General features: G+C 40.2%; 1 protein-coding gene across 2 annotated transcripts in view; it reads right to left on the bottom strand.

The window, feature by feature from the left end:
- The window catches only part of VTA1 (vesicle trafficking 1), a 31046-nt gene that overhangs the window by 6901 nt on the left and 9575 nt on the right, over positions 1-14570 (bottom strand). The window contains exons 3-7 of one of the 2 annotated variants that reach the window (XM_053382061.1): positions 13562-13689; positions 12823-12898; positions 3199-3304; positions 1644-1808; positions 47-127 (exon numbers count right to left, since the gene is read on the bottom strand). In XM_053382061.1, the coding sequence (XP_053238036.1) occupies positions 47-127; positions 1644-1808; positions 3199-3304; positions 12823-12898; positions 13562-13689 (556 nt within the window). The remainder of the gene's footprint in view (positions 1-46; positions 128-1643; positions 1809-3198; positions 3305-12822; positions 12899-13561; positions 13690-14570) is intronic. The other variant, XM_053382062.1, reaches the window with a different exon arrangement.

The raw sequence follows: 14570 nt of genomic DNA, 5'->3' as shown, positions 1-14570 counted from the left end.
ACCCAATCCTTTTTGAATTATGCAGATCACGGGGGGTGGGGCTTACCTGTAGGTTGGACATTATAAAGCGAAGGATCTACTATAGGAATATTCTGAGGTGTGGGTTGAATTGTACTGCTTGTTACACCTGTGAGTAACAAAAAAGGGATTTGTATATTTATATCAACATTTGCAAATCATTCGTCTTCCTATTTGACTTCACAGATTCTCTGTGAGGATATTATGTTCCAGACCATTTTGGAATAATAGCCCCATGTAGATATCTTAATACCAGCCTTCTGGGATTCATAAAAATAACACATGGTAGGTGCACACGACATTCTGTGGTGAACAAGTTTATAGAACTAAGTACAAGCGACCATCTGAGCAGCCTTCCTTTGGCTCCATAAGGGTCAGAAATACCTGGTCTGAGACCACTTTACTGTGTTGAAAGAAAATTGGAAAGAAATTAAGAGATCCTCTTTGTTAAAACCTAAGTGAATGTTTTAAAAAGCCACAACAACCTTCTTACCTACTCACAATGCTAATAGTGTGAGCCCAAGCATATTTACTCAGAAGAAATCCCACTTCTCAGCTGTGCTTACTCCTAAGTAAGTGTGCGTTAGTGTTTATATATGGGCATTTCAAATTTTCCATCCCTAAATTTGTTTAAACATACAAAGTCAAGATGATGTTATTTTATTTTTTCAGACGTACCAGTGTTTAATTTAACCTTGCTTTTGGCTACTGCAAACCTTCCGATTACATTTCCCCCAAGAAAATCCACATCTCTGTTGCCAAACCTTTCCTTTCATATGTATAAAAGAAAAAGAAAAAATAGGACCTGTAGGCCAAGATGCAAAGAGTTACTTTCTTTAAGTATGGCTAAGGTCTTGGGTGTGGCCAGTAGGATTTGTGAGTTTTTCCTCTATGAACAGGAAAACCTCTTGTCCTATCACAATCCATTTCTTAAAAGTCTACTGAGTTGCAGCTTTCTGTGCAGCATGAGCAGCTGCTGTTCAAAAAATACAATGTGTGCAGAAATAGTTGCAGAGGTCTTTGGATCCAAACCATGCAATTTAAGTATCAGTATACCACACCCCAAATACATACAAACTTTTTGCCTCTGATTGTTCGTGTGGTTACCTTTGCTTAATTGATAACCTTATTTTATTTTATGGCAGAGGATTAATAGGCAAGCAAGAAAATTATTATAGCCCAGTAACATGAATTGGGGAAAAAATATTGCGAAAACATCTATAACTAATATGGTGTCATATATTATTTTATATAATATCATTGCTCTTTTAATTTTATACTGGTCAACTTCACTTAAGCTTTAAATTACAGCCGTACCTTGGAAGTCAAAAGGAATCCATTCCGGAAGTCCGTTCAACTTCCAAAATGTTCAAAAACCAAAGCATGGCTTTTGATTGGCTGCAGGATGGTCCTGCAGCCAATTGGAAGCTGCGGAAGCCCCATTGGATGTTCGGCTTCCAAGGCAATGTTCGCAAACTGGAACAGTCACTTCCTGGTTTGTGACGTTCAGGAGCCAAAATGTTCAGGAACTAAGCTGTTCGACTTCCAAGGTACGACTGTATTACACATTTGACGAAATCTAACAAATGAGACTAATGGGTCTGAACATATGTAAAGAACATTACCTGTGCTATGAGGCACTTCAGCGGGAGTGTTAGCTGGAGCATGCGCACCGGGTGGGATTTGTATGCCCGTGTAGTTGCTTGTGGGCACATCGCTTGATTCAAACGCAGGTGAGTGAGATCCTGGGTTCAATGGAGCAGGGGACCCAACCTCTTCATTTTCATCATCTTGTAGGTAAAGAACAGAGGCATGTTGATTTTCCCCACCCCATTAAACAGCAGTGAAATTACTTGCAAATTTATACGTATTTCATACCACTGCCTGCAAATAAATGTATTCTAGCCTAACCTACTTTACAAGATCACTGGGAAGATAGACAAAAGAACCGCCCTGGAAGATTATATGCTCCATTACATGTAGAAGAGTGTGAAGGCAAGGTTTAGGCTAACAGATGACTTGAGGTACAGAGGATCAACATTCATCATCTGCACCAAAAACTCTCTCTAACACTGCACTATGAAAGACTAATATCACTATGATTATTTTAATTGAACATATATTCCCAGGGAATAAGATGCTATGCTAGGGCATAGCAAAGTGCTTCAGTAAGCCCCAGAACAAAACCAGATATAGAATGCCATGTCACAGTGCAAATATTTACAATATGGTTTTCAAGAATTACAGGGAGAATAACACTTTTAGAAAACATGGAATTTTGTCAAGATACAGAAAGTTAGTTTCATTCTGTTTCAAGACTGACTTTTTCCACTTGCAGAAGAGAGAAAAAAGTGAGCAAGCAGAAAGGAATGGGGGAAGTCCTCCAGTACACTTAAACAATGCTGCTTTTCTTTCCCAAATGCACAAAGCAAGAATTATGAGACGTTCTTTGGGTATTTTGGAGTACAAATACATTTCCATACGAACTTTGGCACTAAAGAGACCCTAAACCTTCTGGGTTATGTGACACGTAAAATGGAACTACTGTATATCAACAGCCTTTAAGTATGATTTTACCAGTTGGTATCCTACAGATAAAGTAAAAATAGAACATTAAACACAACAGCAAAAAAAGAAAACAGGTAATCTAGAGTATTTTAAATATCAATGCTATTTTTTTAAAAAAAGGAGTAAACATTCAGACACAGGTCCATGGTCAAAAATGTTTTCCAAGACAGCAAAGACAACCGTCTAATAATTCTAACAGAATATTTTTAATGCTATTAAAATTAAATGTGCAAAACACTCAGCAGTTTTCTCTCAAGCCAAGAAAATCAATGAAACCAGCCAAGATAATGTAGCTAGGGCCAACTAGAGTCTAAACAGATGCAATCATTAACAAGAGAGGAAAGGATGGCAACCCTCCTCTTCTGCATTGCCCAGCATATGCAATAAAAGAAAATGAAGTGGGAGATTAATACTTCTCAGTCATATTCGCACCTTTGCATCTACTGACCTAAACACTGGAAAGTGGGACTGACTGACTTTACATTGAATAATTATGCAGAATTACTGTTTGTACATCTTCTTCCATCATTTAAATGTAAATGATTTTACATTTGATTTTAAAGATAAATCAAAACTATAAGCAATATTCAGTATCACAAAATAGTTACTCACATTCCCCTTCCATTCCAGTAGGTCCAGATTGTGGTGTTTCTCCATTCTTAAGACAGTTATGAATATATGCTGCCTTCCACCTGGCATATTTTCTGTGCTGAACATTCTACAAAATAAAGCAAGACATTTATTATTAAATTATTTGATTTCTTAGTATGGGGAAGCTTGGGGCTGCACAATAATACAAGGAAAAGAAAGTTTTAAACTAAATATTTAGAGTTATACTACTTTGTTAGAACCCACCGGTACAAATCCTTCTGATAGACCACCTTATTCATGCTTTCCACAGAAATGGATTTTTATTTCTTTAATTAATTTAAGGCATTTTATATTCCAACTTTCCGGCAAAAGTGTTAAAGGAAACATAAAAAGGAACAGTTGTTCTTACCATAAATGGTACTTGTTCAAAGATTACCAGGAGTCTCCAAGCGGGTGGTGCTTGGAGCTCGGAGACAGGAAACACCCACATTCAACAGAAAACCTTCTACAGGTTCCTCATTTGAGAATAATAGTTCCTGTTTTCAGATGGAGACTGTGGCTACTGTGCCTGAAGCAAGGCCCTTGCACAGGAAGCAGATATTCTCATAGAGCTGGGCTACTATGGAGGGGTGGGGGCAGACTGGAGCAAGGGACCACAGCCATGTTGTCAGCAACAGGGCCACTGCTGTTTACCAAGAAAGCCCCTCCACAGGTGCCTTGGGAAGTTTCCTCCTCAGGGTCGTTTGCAGATAAAAATGGCGGCCACGGCAGAGGCAGAAGATTCCAGTGACTGGGAACTGACTGTGGCTACTGAGTATGGCCCACACCCTTGCTAGGCCTTTAGTTTAATAGGTGGTGCTTTGGATTGTGAAGCTGGCAAGGTGTTGCTCACTGTGAGGGCTGTAGGCATTAAAAAAGCCATTTTTGTCCGCCAGGAGTGGGGAGGGAAAAGACGGGGAGGGCAAAAATGGTTTGTTTGTTTGACAACTGTTAAACAATGAAAGAGAATATAACAGGGGAGGACAGAGAGAGCAAATAATCAGGAAAATATTCTGTTAGGATAAAGAGGTAACTAGCAGGAGGTGCTCCAAACTGATACAGGAAACATACTGAGCCTAAATAGGAGGGGAGGTGTTCCCTGTCTCTGAGCTGCAAGGGAACCAGCATTACTTGCCTGGACACCTCTGCCATCCATGAGATAACCAATTCTATGCAATATGAACATAACATCACAAAACAGCAAACACCAGAATGCAAAAATACAGAAATACAATACAGCAAGGAGCTTCAGAAAATCATTTCTCCCCTTCCTTCTTGTAAGACATTAAAAACTGATTGAGTGTTGAACACTGGACAGACTGTCAGGGATGCTGTAGATGCCTCCTGCACTGCAGATTCTGTATTGAGCAGTTGGATCCCATTATCTCAATGTTTCCTATTTAGACTCGCAGTCAAAGGCTCAATCCAGTATAACTTAGAAATGGCTGCCAATGGGATTTCTCTAAACCTAGTGTTTCCTGGATAGTGTATTTTTCCTACATTTCAAAACAAATGTCAAAGCACATTTTATAAAACCAGAAACTTTATAACTTTGGTTTTTGTTGATTGCTTCTTGATGTTTCTAATCTGTTGTTGTTTAATCGTTTAGTCGTGTCCGACTCTTCGTGACCCCATGGACCAGAGCACGCCAGGCACTCCTGTCTGCCACTGTCTCCCGCAGTTTGGTCAGACTCATGTTTGTAGCTTCAAGAACACTGTCCAACCATCTCATCCTCTGTCGTCCCCTTCTCCTTGTGCCCTCCATCTTTCCCAACATCAGGGTCTTTTCCAAGGAGTCTTCTCTTCTCATGAGGTGGCCAAAGTATTGGAGCCTCAGCTTCATGATCTGTCCTTCCAGTGAGCACTCAGGGCTGATTTCCTTAAGAATGGATGCGTTTGATCTTCTTGCAGTCCATGGGACTCTCAAGAGTCTTCTCTAGCACCATAATTCAAAAGCATCAATTCTTCGGCGATCAGCCTTCTTTATGGTCCAGCTCTCACTTCCATACATCACTACTGGGAAAACCATGGCTTTAACTATACGGACCTTTGTTGGCAAGGTGACGTCTCTACTTCTCAAGATGCTGTCTAGGCCTGCCATTGCCCTTCTCCCAAGAAGCAGGCGTCTTTTAATTTCGTGGCTGCTGTCACCATCTGCAGTGATCATGGAGCCCAAGAAAGTAAAATCTCTCACTGCCTCCATTTCTTCCCCTTCTATTTGCCAGGAGGTGATGGGACCAGTGGCCATGATCTTCGTTTTTTTGATGTTGAGCCTCAGACCATATTTTGCGCTCTCCTCTTTCACTCTCATTAAAAGGTTTTTAATTCCTCCTCACTTTCTGCCATCAAGGTTGTGTCATCTGTATATCTGAGGTTGTTGATATTTCTTCCGGCAATCTTAATTCCGGCTTGGGATTCATCCAGCCCAGCCTTTTGCATGATGTATTCTGCATATAAATTAAATAAGCAGGGAGATAAAATACAGCCTTGTCGTACTCCTTTCCCAATTTTGAACCAATCAGTTGTTCCATATCCAGTTCTAACTGTAGCTTCTTGTCCCACATAGAGATTTCTCAGGAGACAGATGAGGTGATCAGGCACTCCCATTTCTTTAAGAACTTGCCATAGTTTGCTGTGGTCGACACAGTTAAAGGCTTTTGCATAGTCAATGAAGCAAAAGTAGATGTCTTTCTGGAACTCTCTAGCTTTCTCCATAATCCAGCACGTTTGCAATTTGGTCTCTGGTTCCTCTGCCTCTTCTAAATCCAGCTTGCACTTCTGGGAGTTCTCGGTCCATATACTGCTTGAGCCTTCCTTGTAGAATTTTAAGCATAACCTTGCTAGTGTGTGAAATGAGTGCAATTGTGCGGTAGTTGGAGCATTCTTTGGCACTGCCCTTCTTTGGGATTGGGGTGTAGACTGATCTTCTCCAATCCTCTGGCCACTGCTGAGTTTTCCAAACTTGCTGGCATATTGAGTGTAGCACCTTAACAGCATCATCTTTTAAAATTTTAAGTAGTTCAGCTGGAATACCATCACTTCCACTCGCCTTGTTATTTGCAGTGCTTGAGAGCCAGTGTGGTGTAGTGGTTAAGAGCGGTAGTCACATAATCTGGGGAACCGGGTTCGCGTCTCCGCTCCTCCACATGCAGCTGCTGGGTGACCTTGGGCCAGTCACACTTCTTTGAAGTCTCTCAGCCCCACTTACCTCACAGAGTGTTTGTTGTGGGGGAGGAAGGGAAAGGAGATTGTTAGCCGCTTTGAGACTCCTGAAGGGGAGTGAAAGGCGGGATATCAAATCCAAACTCTTCTTCTTCTTCTTCTTTCTAAGGCCCATTTGACTTCACTCTCCAGGATGTCTGGCTCAAGGTCAGCAACCACACTACCTGGGGTGTACGAGCCATCCATATCTTTCTGGTATAATTCCTCTGTGTATTCTTGCCACCTCTTCTTGATGTCTTCTGCTTCTGTTAGGTCCTTACCACTTTTGTCCTTTATTATGGTAATCTTTGTATGAAATGTCCCTTTCATATCTCCAATTTTCTTGAACAGATCTCTGGTTCTTCCCATTCTGTTGTTTTCCTCTATTTCTTTGCATTGCTCGTTTAAGAAGGCCTTCTTGTCTCTCCTTGCTATTCTTTGGAAATCTGCATTCAATTTCCTGTATCTTTCACTATCTCCCTCGCATTTTCCTTGCCTTCTCTCCTCCGCTATTTGTAAGGCCTCGTTGGACAGCCACTTTGCTTTCTTGCATTTCCTTTTCATTGGGATGGTTTTCGTTGCTGCCTCCTGTATAATGTCGCAAGCCTCCATCCATAATTCTTCAGGCACTCTGTCCACCAAATCTAAATCCTTAAACTTGTTCCTCACTTCCACTGTGTATTCATAAGGGATTTGACTTAGATTGTATCTTACCGGCCCAGTGGTTTTTCCTACTTTCTTCAGTTTAAGCTTGAATTTTGCTATAAGAAGCTGATGATCTGAGCCACAGTCCGCTCCAGGTCTTGTTTTTGCTGACTGTATAGAGCTTCTCCATCTTTGGCTACAGAGAATATAATCAATCTGATTTCGATGCTGCCCATCTGGTGATGTCCATGTGTAGAGTCGTCTCTTGTGTTGTTGGAAAAGAGTGTTTGTGATGACCAGCTTGTTCTCTTGGCAGAACTCTATTAGCCTTTGCCCTGCTTCGTTTTGAACTCCAAGGCCAAACTTGCCAGTTGTTCCTTTTATCTCTTGACTCCTACTTTAGCATTCCAATCCCCTATAATGAAAAGAACATCCTTCTTTGGTGTCACTTCTATAAGGTGTTGTAAATCTTCATAGAATTGGTCAATTTCAGTTTCTTCAGCACCAGTGGTTGGTGCATAAACTTGGATTACTGTGATGTTAAAAGGTCTGCCTTGGATTCGTATCGAGATCATTCTATCATTTTTGAGATTGCATCCCAATACAGCTTTTGCCACTCTTTTGTTGACTATGAGGGCTACTCCATTTCTTTTACGGGATTCTTGCCCACAGTAGTAGATATGATGGTCATCCGAACTGAATTCGCCCATTCCCGTCCATTTTAGTTCACTGATGCCCAGGATGTCAATATTTATTCTTGCCATCTCATTTTTGACCACATCCAACTTACCAAGGTTCATGGTTCTTACATTCCAGGTTCCTATGCAATATTTTTCTTTACAGCATTGGGCTTTCCTTTCGCTTCCAGGCATATCCGCAACTGAGCGTCCTTTCGGCTTTGGCCCAGCCGCTTCATCAGCTCTGGATCTGCTTGTACTTGTCCTCCGCTCTTCCTCAGTAGCATGTTGGACGCCTTCCGACCTGAGGGGCTCATCTTCCAGCGTCATAACTTTTATATGCCTTTTGTCTTTGTCCATGACGTTTTCTTGGCAGGGATATTGGAGTGGCTTGCCGGTTCCTGCTCCAGGTGGATCACGTTTGGTCAAAACTCTCCACTATGACCTGTCAATCTTGGGTGGCCCTGCACAGCATAGCTCATAGCTTCTCCGAGTTATTCAAGCTCCTTCGCCACGGCAAGGCAGTGATCCATGAAGGGTTCTAGCATGGGCCTATTCTATAGAGACATTTTCTGTGGCTAGAAGAGCAATTTACCGCATAAAATACTTCCTTATATAAAAATTATAAAATGAGTTTTAGTGTTAAAGTCCATGGAGGGTGCTTAATAACTTGTACAGGAGAGGGTTGCTAGAATTTAAGTGCTAGGATCTGGATGTGAAGAGACAATGTTTCTGGTATGTTTTCTGAAGAAATAACTTTGGTATTAATGCCTGCCAAAAGAGATTGCATGTTTTAGAAGAAACCTATAGACTCCTGAGCCTACAGATTTGTTCTAAAACATGCAATCTGCAAGTGACAGCATAATACAAGCCATGAAAAGACGAAATAGACTGGTCCATCTTGTATTTATATCCCATGATGCTTCAACAACTAGATAACTTACTGCTTGTCTGTCTATACTGATTTCACTAAAAATGATCGCAGCCTTGGTGATCAAAGACATCTGATTGTGGTGCTTGATGTACAATAGTTCTTTCATTTATGCTGCAGTCACCAAGTGTTGAGCACGTATGTACAAACAAAGTCCTTGGTCCCTTCCACATAAACATCTGGAACATCCTTCGGGTTTTTACTTGTCAGTGCAATTGTTGCTTTTAGCAATATTGTTGCACTTATTGGCTTGGAGCCAGAGAAGAACTGGCAGAAGGTGGCCGGGGGCGGGGGAGATCTAAAGTGCTGGGAAAGAAACTAGCTAGAATTGTGAGTTGCTAAAAGTGTGACTGGGGGGAAAAATGCATAGACACCAATTTCAGGGCTTCATTCTTTATCAAGACAATATGTTCTTCAGCCTCCCAAATCTTCAGTCCAAATGAGAAACAGCCTACAGGACTTGTTTGAAAATCGTAACTTCACATGTTTTTATTTAAAGAGGCTCCCACTTAGGGAAGGTGCCTTTGCCCCATTTTCAATTATCGTCTCCTCCTTTTGCATCACAGCCCACCCCATTCAGGAACTGTTTCTTGACTCCTAAGAGAGGCTTTTTGGGGTGCAGGCTGCCAGCACGAGAAAAAACACCTTTTCCTATACCCCTTACACTGGTTCCTCTCTAGGTCTAAGTCTCTTAAATAACAGCATACTTGTGAAGTACTTTTTCTTAAATGACTGCCATAGGTTGGTTGGCTTGTTTCACACTCTGACTCAACACTTGGGAAGCTGAAATAGGTATTGCTTTGATAAAGCACGATAGAATGAGCTCCTGAGATGGGCTTTCCTGCATCCCCGCCCCCCATTAATACCTTCAGCAACTACTAATTTCTTCTGGCTATATAGTTGTTTTTTAGTTCAGCACTTTAGGGCTTGCAACATACTGCTAGCTATCCAATAATCAACACTGGACACAAGGAAAACATTTCTGAACCTTCCCTCTCTTTTCTCTTTGCTCTCACTGTTCTGTAGCACTTAATACCGAAGCTTATTAGTTTTCTCTAATTTCTACTCTCCATGAGCTGGTTCTTTCCAAAATACGTCTTAACAGGAAACAGTCACAATAACAGGAATGCAGTCTAGTTCTTACGGATGCTGGGTTATTTGCTCCTTGGAACATTTGTAGCTGCTGAGGAGGGAAGGTCATGACTTTGAATCTCAATGGGAATCATCCCTCTAACCTCAGGGAGGCACTGAATGAAGAGACTAGTTTACTGATACATATTTTCTGAATGTGCAAAATAACGTTACGATTTAGCTATTTTACAAGCATGTACTATAAATTATCTGCAATAGGCAGTATTCTACCACGAAAACATTTTCTAGCGGGAAATTATTACAATGTACTTATGCTAACCATTTAGATTTCTTACTTTGGTTTTTGTAAAGATATGTTAGGATTTTCATTAAAAAAAAAAGGCTCTTCAATCTCAGAGCTGCAGGCCTTTTTCATAAATTACAGCAAGTTCATGTATCCTGCTTCTGGGATGTGAATTACTTTAACATGGGTTTAACTAATTTTATAGTCATTCCAGAACCCCTTTGACAAGCTTTGAAATTCGCCTACTCCAACTTTATGAATTTTATACTTCTGTACAAGGCTTTCAACATTTCTGACATATTTTTCCATCCGGGCCTCTTAATTTTGACCATTTTGCACAATTCCTTCAAATTTATTTTCCGAAGGACATGCCAGAAAATGGAACATCTTGTTTAGAATTTATCTGTTCCAGCATGCCTCGGACTAAACCTCCTGGTGAACATGTGTAAGCAAGAGAAATTAACTAGGGAGCTGGCACACATTTTTATTTTAAAGTAGTCTTCATGATGGTTTCCATTTTCCCCTTTTATTAGGCATACTTAACTCTAATCCTGTTCAGCCAAAATAAAGAGTCTTTGTTTAAATAAGAAATCTGCCTTGAGAAGTTGCTCAAATTATATTTACCCCAGTTATTTAAAACCAGGGATGGGTCGCTTAATAGGCACAAGTTGCATGCAAGCCTCCAAACCCTCCTTTACAATCACTGAGATCTTCCAGCAAAAGTGTGGCTAAAAAAAATTATTTTGTTTTGTTTAAAAAAAAACATGCCTAGAGCATGATCTGACACATCTGCCATTCTTAACATACAATCTACTTAGCTGCCATGTTTTTCCTGGATCTCTAAGCCCTTTCATCAACTAAATCTACCACTTTGCACAAGGCAGTAACAGCCTTTTACCTTAAGTACCCAAGGCTTATTGTACAATATATGATATCTGGATCTTCATCACCTTTTTAAGAGTTAGTGTCTCAAATGGGACCTTCTAGAGACTAGTCCTAATGGTGACCAATGGTTATGAAATGATCCTATTTCTGATATAAGTAAGAGGCTTACAGGCTTAACGGCAGTGAATGGCTATGGCATATTATTTTTAAAAACACTCATTACATTTCTCCTAAAATATTTAAAGCTTTACGGGTCTAATTCTTCTGAAGACAAGCAGTTTTTAATGGGGGAACAGAAGTAGATGGCAGTAAAAAGAAGTATCTTAGTTTCTCTTCCCAATACTCCCCCAACTATTCCCTGGGGCAACCAATAGTGGAGCCATACTGTTGAACACACTAGTGCACTTTGGCCCTTTCTTTTCTTATGCAAATTTCATTTCTTGTCAATAATGCTAGTCCAGGTTAGATATAAGGCCCTCTAGTCCCAGTGCAAGATCCCACTGTTTGTTCCCAGTTCCTGAATCACAAGTGTATTTTACGTCTGTATTGTTCCTTGCAGAGGACTAATGAGATATATTTCTCAGTGATCCAATAACTATTAAGAAGTGCATTCCACTCCATTACAATTCATTTTCACATATAAGTAGTGTAAGATCAACTACAGAACAATCAAAACGCCCGTACAATTTTAATGTTTATTTGGAAGGCCTTCCTCCTTGAGATACACGTCCTCCTTGCTTTGACTAGACATCAGCTGAAGTAATTTCTGTTTACCTAAGTTTTTACAAATGAAGTCAGATGGGTTAAACCAATCTGAAGCTGTTAGGTATTATGCGTGTTTTTACTGCCCTGATCATATGGATATATTCTAGTTCCATTTGGTTATTTATGTTTATTTATTAGATGTATCTTGCTGTTCTATTCTTTATACATTGCCCTGGGCTCTGCAAGATGGAAGGAAAATTCACAAATGCAATAGATAAACAAACAATACAGAATACAAGACCATTTCCTAAATACCCTGCCCCCGCCCCTGTTGTCTTGAGTCCTTCAGGGCTAAAACAACACCTAAATAAATATAAAATTATACCTGGTTAGAGAATTGAGGGTCTTTGCCTTAAAATCAAAGTTAGTATGAATAGAGATCTTGGTTTAGTTGATCATAGTTATATTTTTCAAAGATAACTGGATTCTCAGCCACCTACTTAAGATCTTTAATTTCTTTTGAAAAAGCAAAATAGTATCATTAAGAACTGAAATTTTCATTTTGATCCACTTCATTTAGTTCCTTAATTCCGTCACTTCCTCTGATTTTATATACCAAATGAGAAGTGTGTAGAATGTTGGTTTTCTTCTTTCCCTCACTTTAAACCATCTGAATGCCGCTAAACTCTGCTGCTTTTCAGTTCTATTCAATGCTACTGTAAAAACTGCAATTAGCAGCTGCTATTCTGTGAAGAAAATAGTAAACTGGGATCCTAAGAACTGTGCAAGTTCTGTGCAGCCAAGTGGACTTCATGGCTTCTGTTTCTCAAATTGCTGCTCCCAAAGTCATATAGCAAACTTGTGTGTAACTCAGAAAACTTCCAAAGGCGTTTTGTAATCCAAAGATCTGCTTTTCAAAGTCAAAAATCCTACTGGCATTCCTGAACCCGAGGAAAATAATTATGGACCCTGGACTGTATTCTAACACAGAAAAGCAACAATACAGAAAAAACTACCTTGTGACTATGTGCAACAGAAGCAAATGGAACAAGTTAGTCACAGCTAACTGAAGTCCTATTGCTCTGAATGAGATTTAGTCATGACTAAGTTTAGCTGGACTAGAAACAAAAATCTGTTTCTCTATTTCACGCAATTAATAACATATACTGCTTAACCGTGTAACTTACCTCATCTGTTAGTTCTCCAAACACAGTCAGGACATCTATTAGAAGACTTGCGGTATAAAAAGACTTGATCATATTTCTGGGGGGGGGAAACAATTTGAGTTTCTCAGTAAGATTAAAAACAAAACAAAAATGAATCTTTTTTAGATATTTGCATGTGAAAGAAGGCATTACTTTACCACAGAGGACAACAGATGGCCACCCCACTCCCCAATGCTTACAACCTCTTTCTGCAACCTTGATCATTCAGACCAACAGATCTTCTGCATCTTATAAATAAATGAGCATACGCTGGTCAATTGTTTTATATTTAACTGCAAGGTTACTTTGCTTGGCACTGTGGGTTAAACCACAGAGCCTAGGACTTGTCGATCAGAAGGTCGGCGGTCCAAATCCCCGCGACGGGGTGAGCTCCCGTTGTTCGGTCCCTGTTCCTGCCAGCCTAGCAGTTTGAAAGCACATCAAAGTGCAAGTAGATAAATAGGTACTGCCCCGGCGGGAAGGTAAACAGCATTTCCGTGCGCTGCTCTGGTTCGCCAGAAGCGGCTTAGTCATGCTGGCCACATGACCCGGAAGCTGTATGCCAGCTCCCTCGACCAATAAAGCGAGATGAGCGCCACAACCCCAGAGTTGGCCATGACTGGACCTAATTGTCAGGGGTCACTTTTTACTACTTTACTTCAATTTTATATTTATTTCAATTAGGTGTTACCGTATACATTGCCTCTTTCCCCCCACTTACTTGTGAAATTGCCCAGCTCGGTCTTCATTATCTGCATAAAGAAACATTTTCAGTGCATAATTCTCCACATGGGCACAGCCAACTATTTCCTGAGTAATAGCTTCATTATCACCCAACTGCTTCTTTGTCTGAGAAAATTTAAAGACATATTTGGTTATTTACTAGGCCAGAGAAATGAAACTGCAAGGGCATATTCTAGATTCTTAATTCTCAAAGGTATAGCCTGAAGCTACCAACACAGCTGCAAGCACTCTCGGATTCAATCATGCTACTGTATGTCTTCAATGAGAAAATAAGACTAACTCTGTTCTCTAAACACCTTTCCTGTCAATACAAGTTAGCCATATGTTTGCATGTTCTCTCTGCTTCCCTGTGCTGTGGAGGGTGCCAATATAGAGATTTCCTATTAGTCCTTGATTTAGCATCCAGTAAATTGGTAAATTGGCTATGCCACCTCAGAGAGGTGCATATCTGAATGCTCTTCCGTACAGAAAAATCCCTCCACAAAGAAAGGAAGGTGTTAAGAGAAGAGTTCTAGCCTAGATGATTCCTTGACATGCTAGTTTTCTGTTTATAGAAAACTATTCTTTTTTCCTTGGGAAAGCTTTCTACTATTTGATCCTTGACCTACATACAACACACAAACACGGGTCTCTTAGCTCAGTGAGAACCATTAAACTTGTTGCACTTTTCTCACTTATTGTTCTTATAGCTAACTGAGCCCCATGCCATATCTATCTATCTATCTATCTATCTATCTATCTATCTATCTATCTATCTATCTATCTTCTATTTAAATTCATATACTACCCTTCATCTGAAGATCTCAGGGCAGTTCACAAGATAAAAATACAAGATAAAAGCACAAAAAGTTACAATAACCCCTCATCCCCCATTTGATCTGGCTATATTTCTGCCACTATCTGAACAAATTACTCCTGACACGGGGAGGCCACCAAGAAGAGACTTCTGGTACTTGCTGCAACTCTTTTAAGAGTTGCTAACCATG

This window comes from Podarcis raffonei, chromosome 3 (genome assembly GCF_027172205.1).
Source record: "Podarcis raffonei isolate rPodRaf1 chromosome 3, rPodRaf1.pri, whole genome shotgun sequence".
Classification (NCBI taxonomy): domain Eukaryota; kingdom Metazoa; phylum Chordata; class Lepidosauria; order Squamata; family Lacertidae; genus Podarcis; species Podarcis raffonei.
Note: the sequence above shows the minus strand (reverse complement) of the source record. Positions and strands in the feature narration are given on the sequence as shown.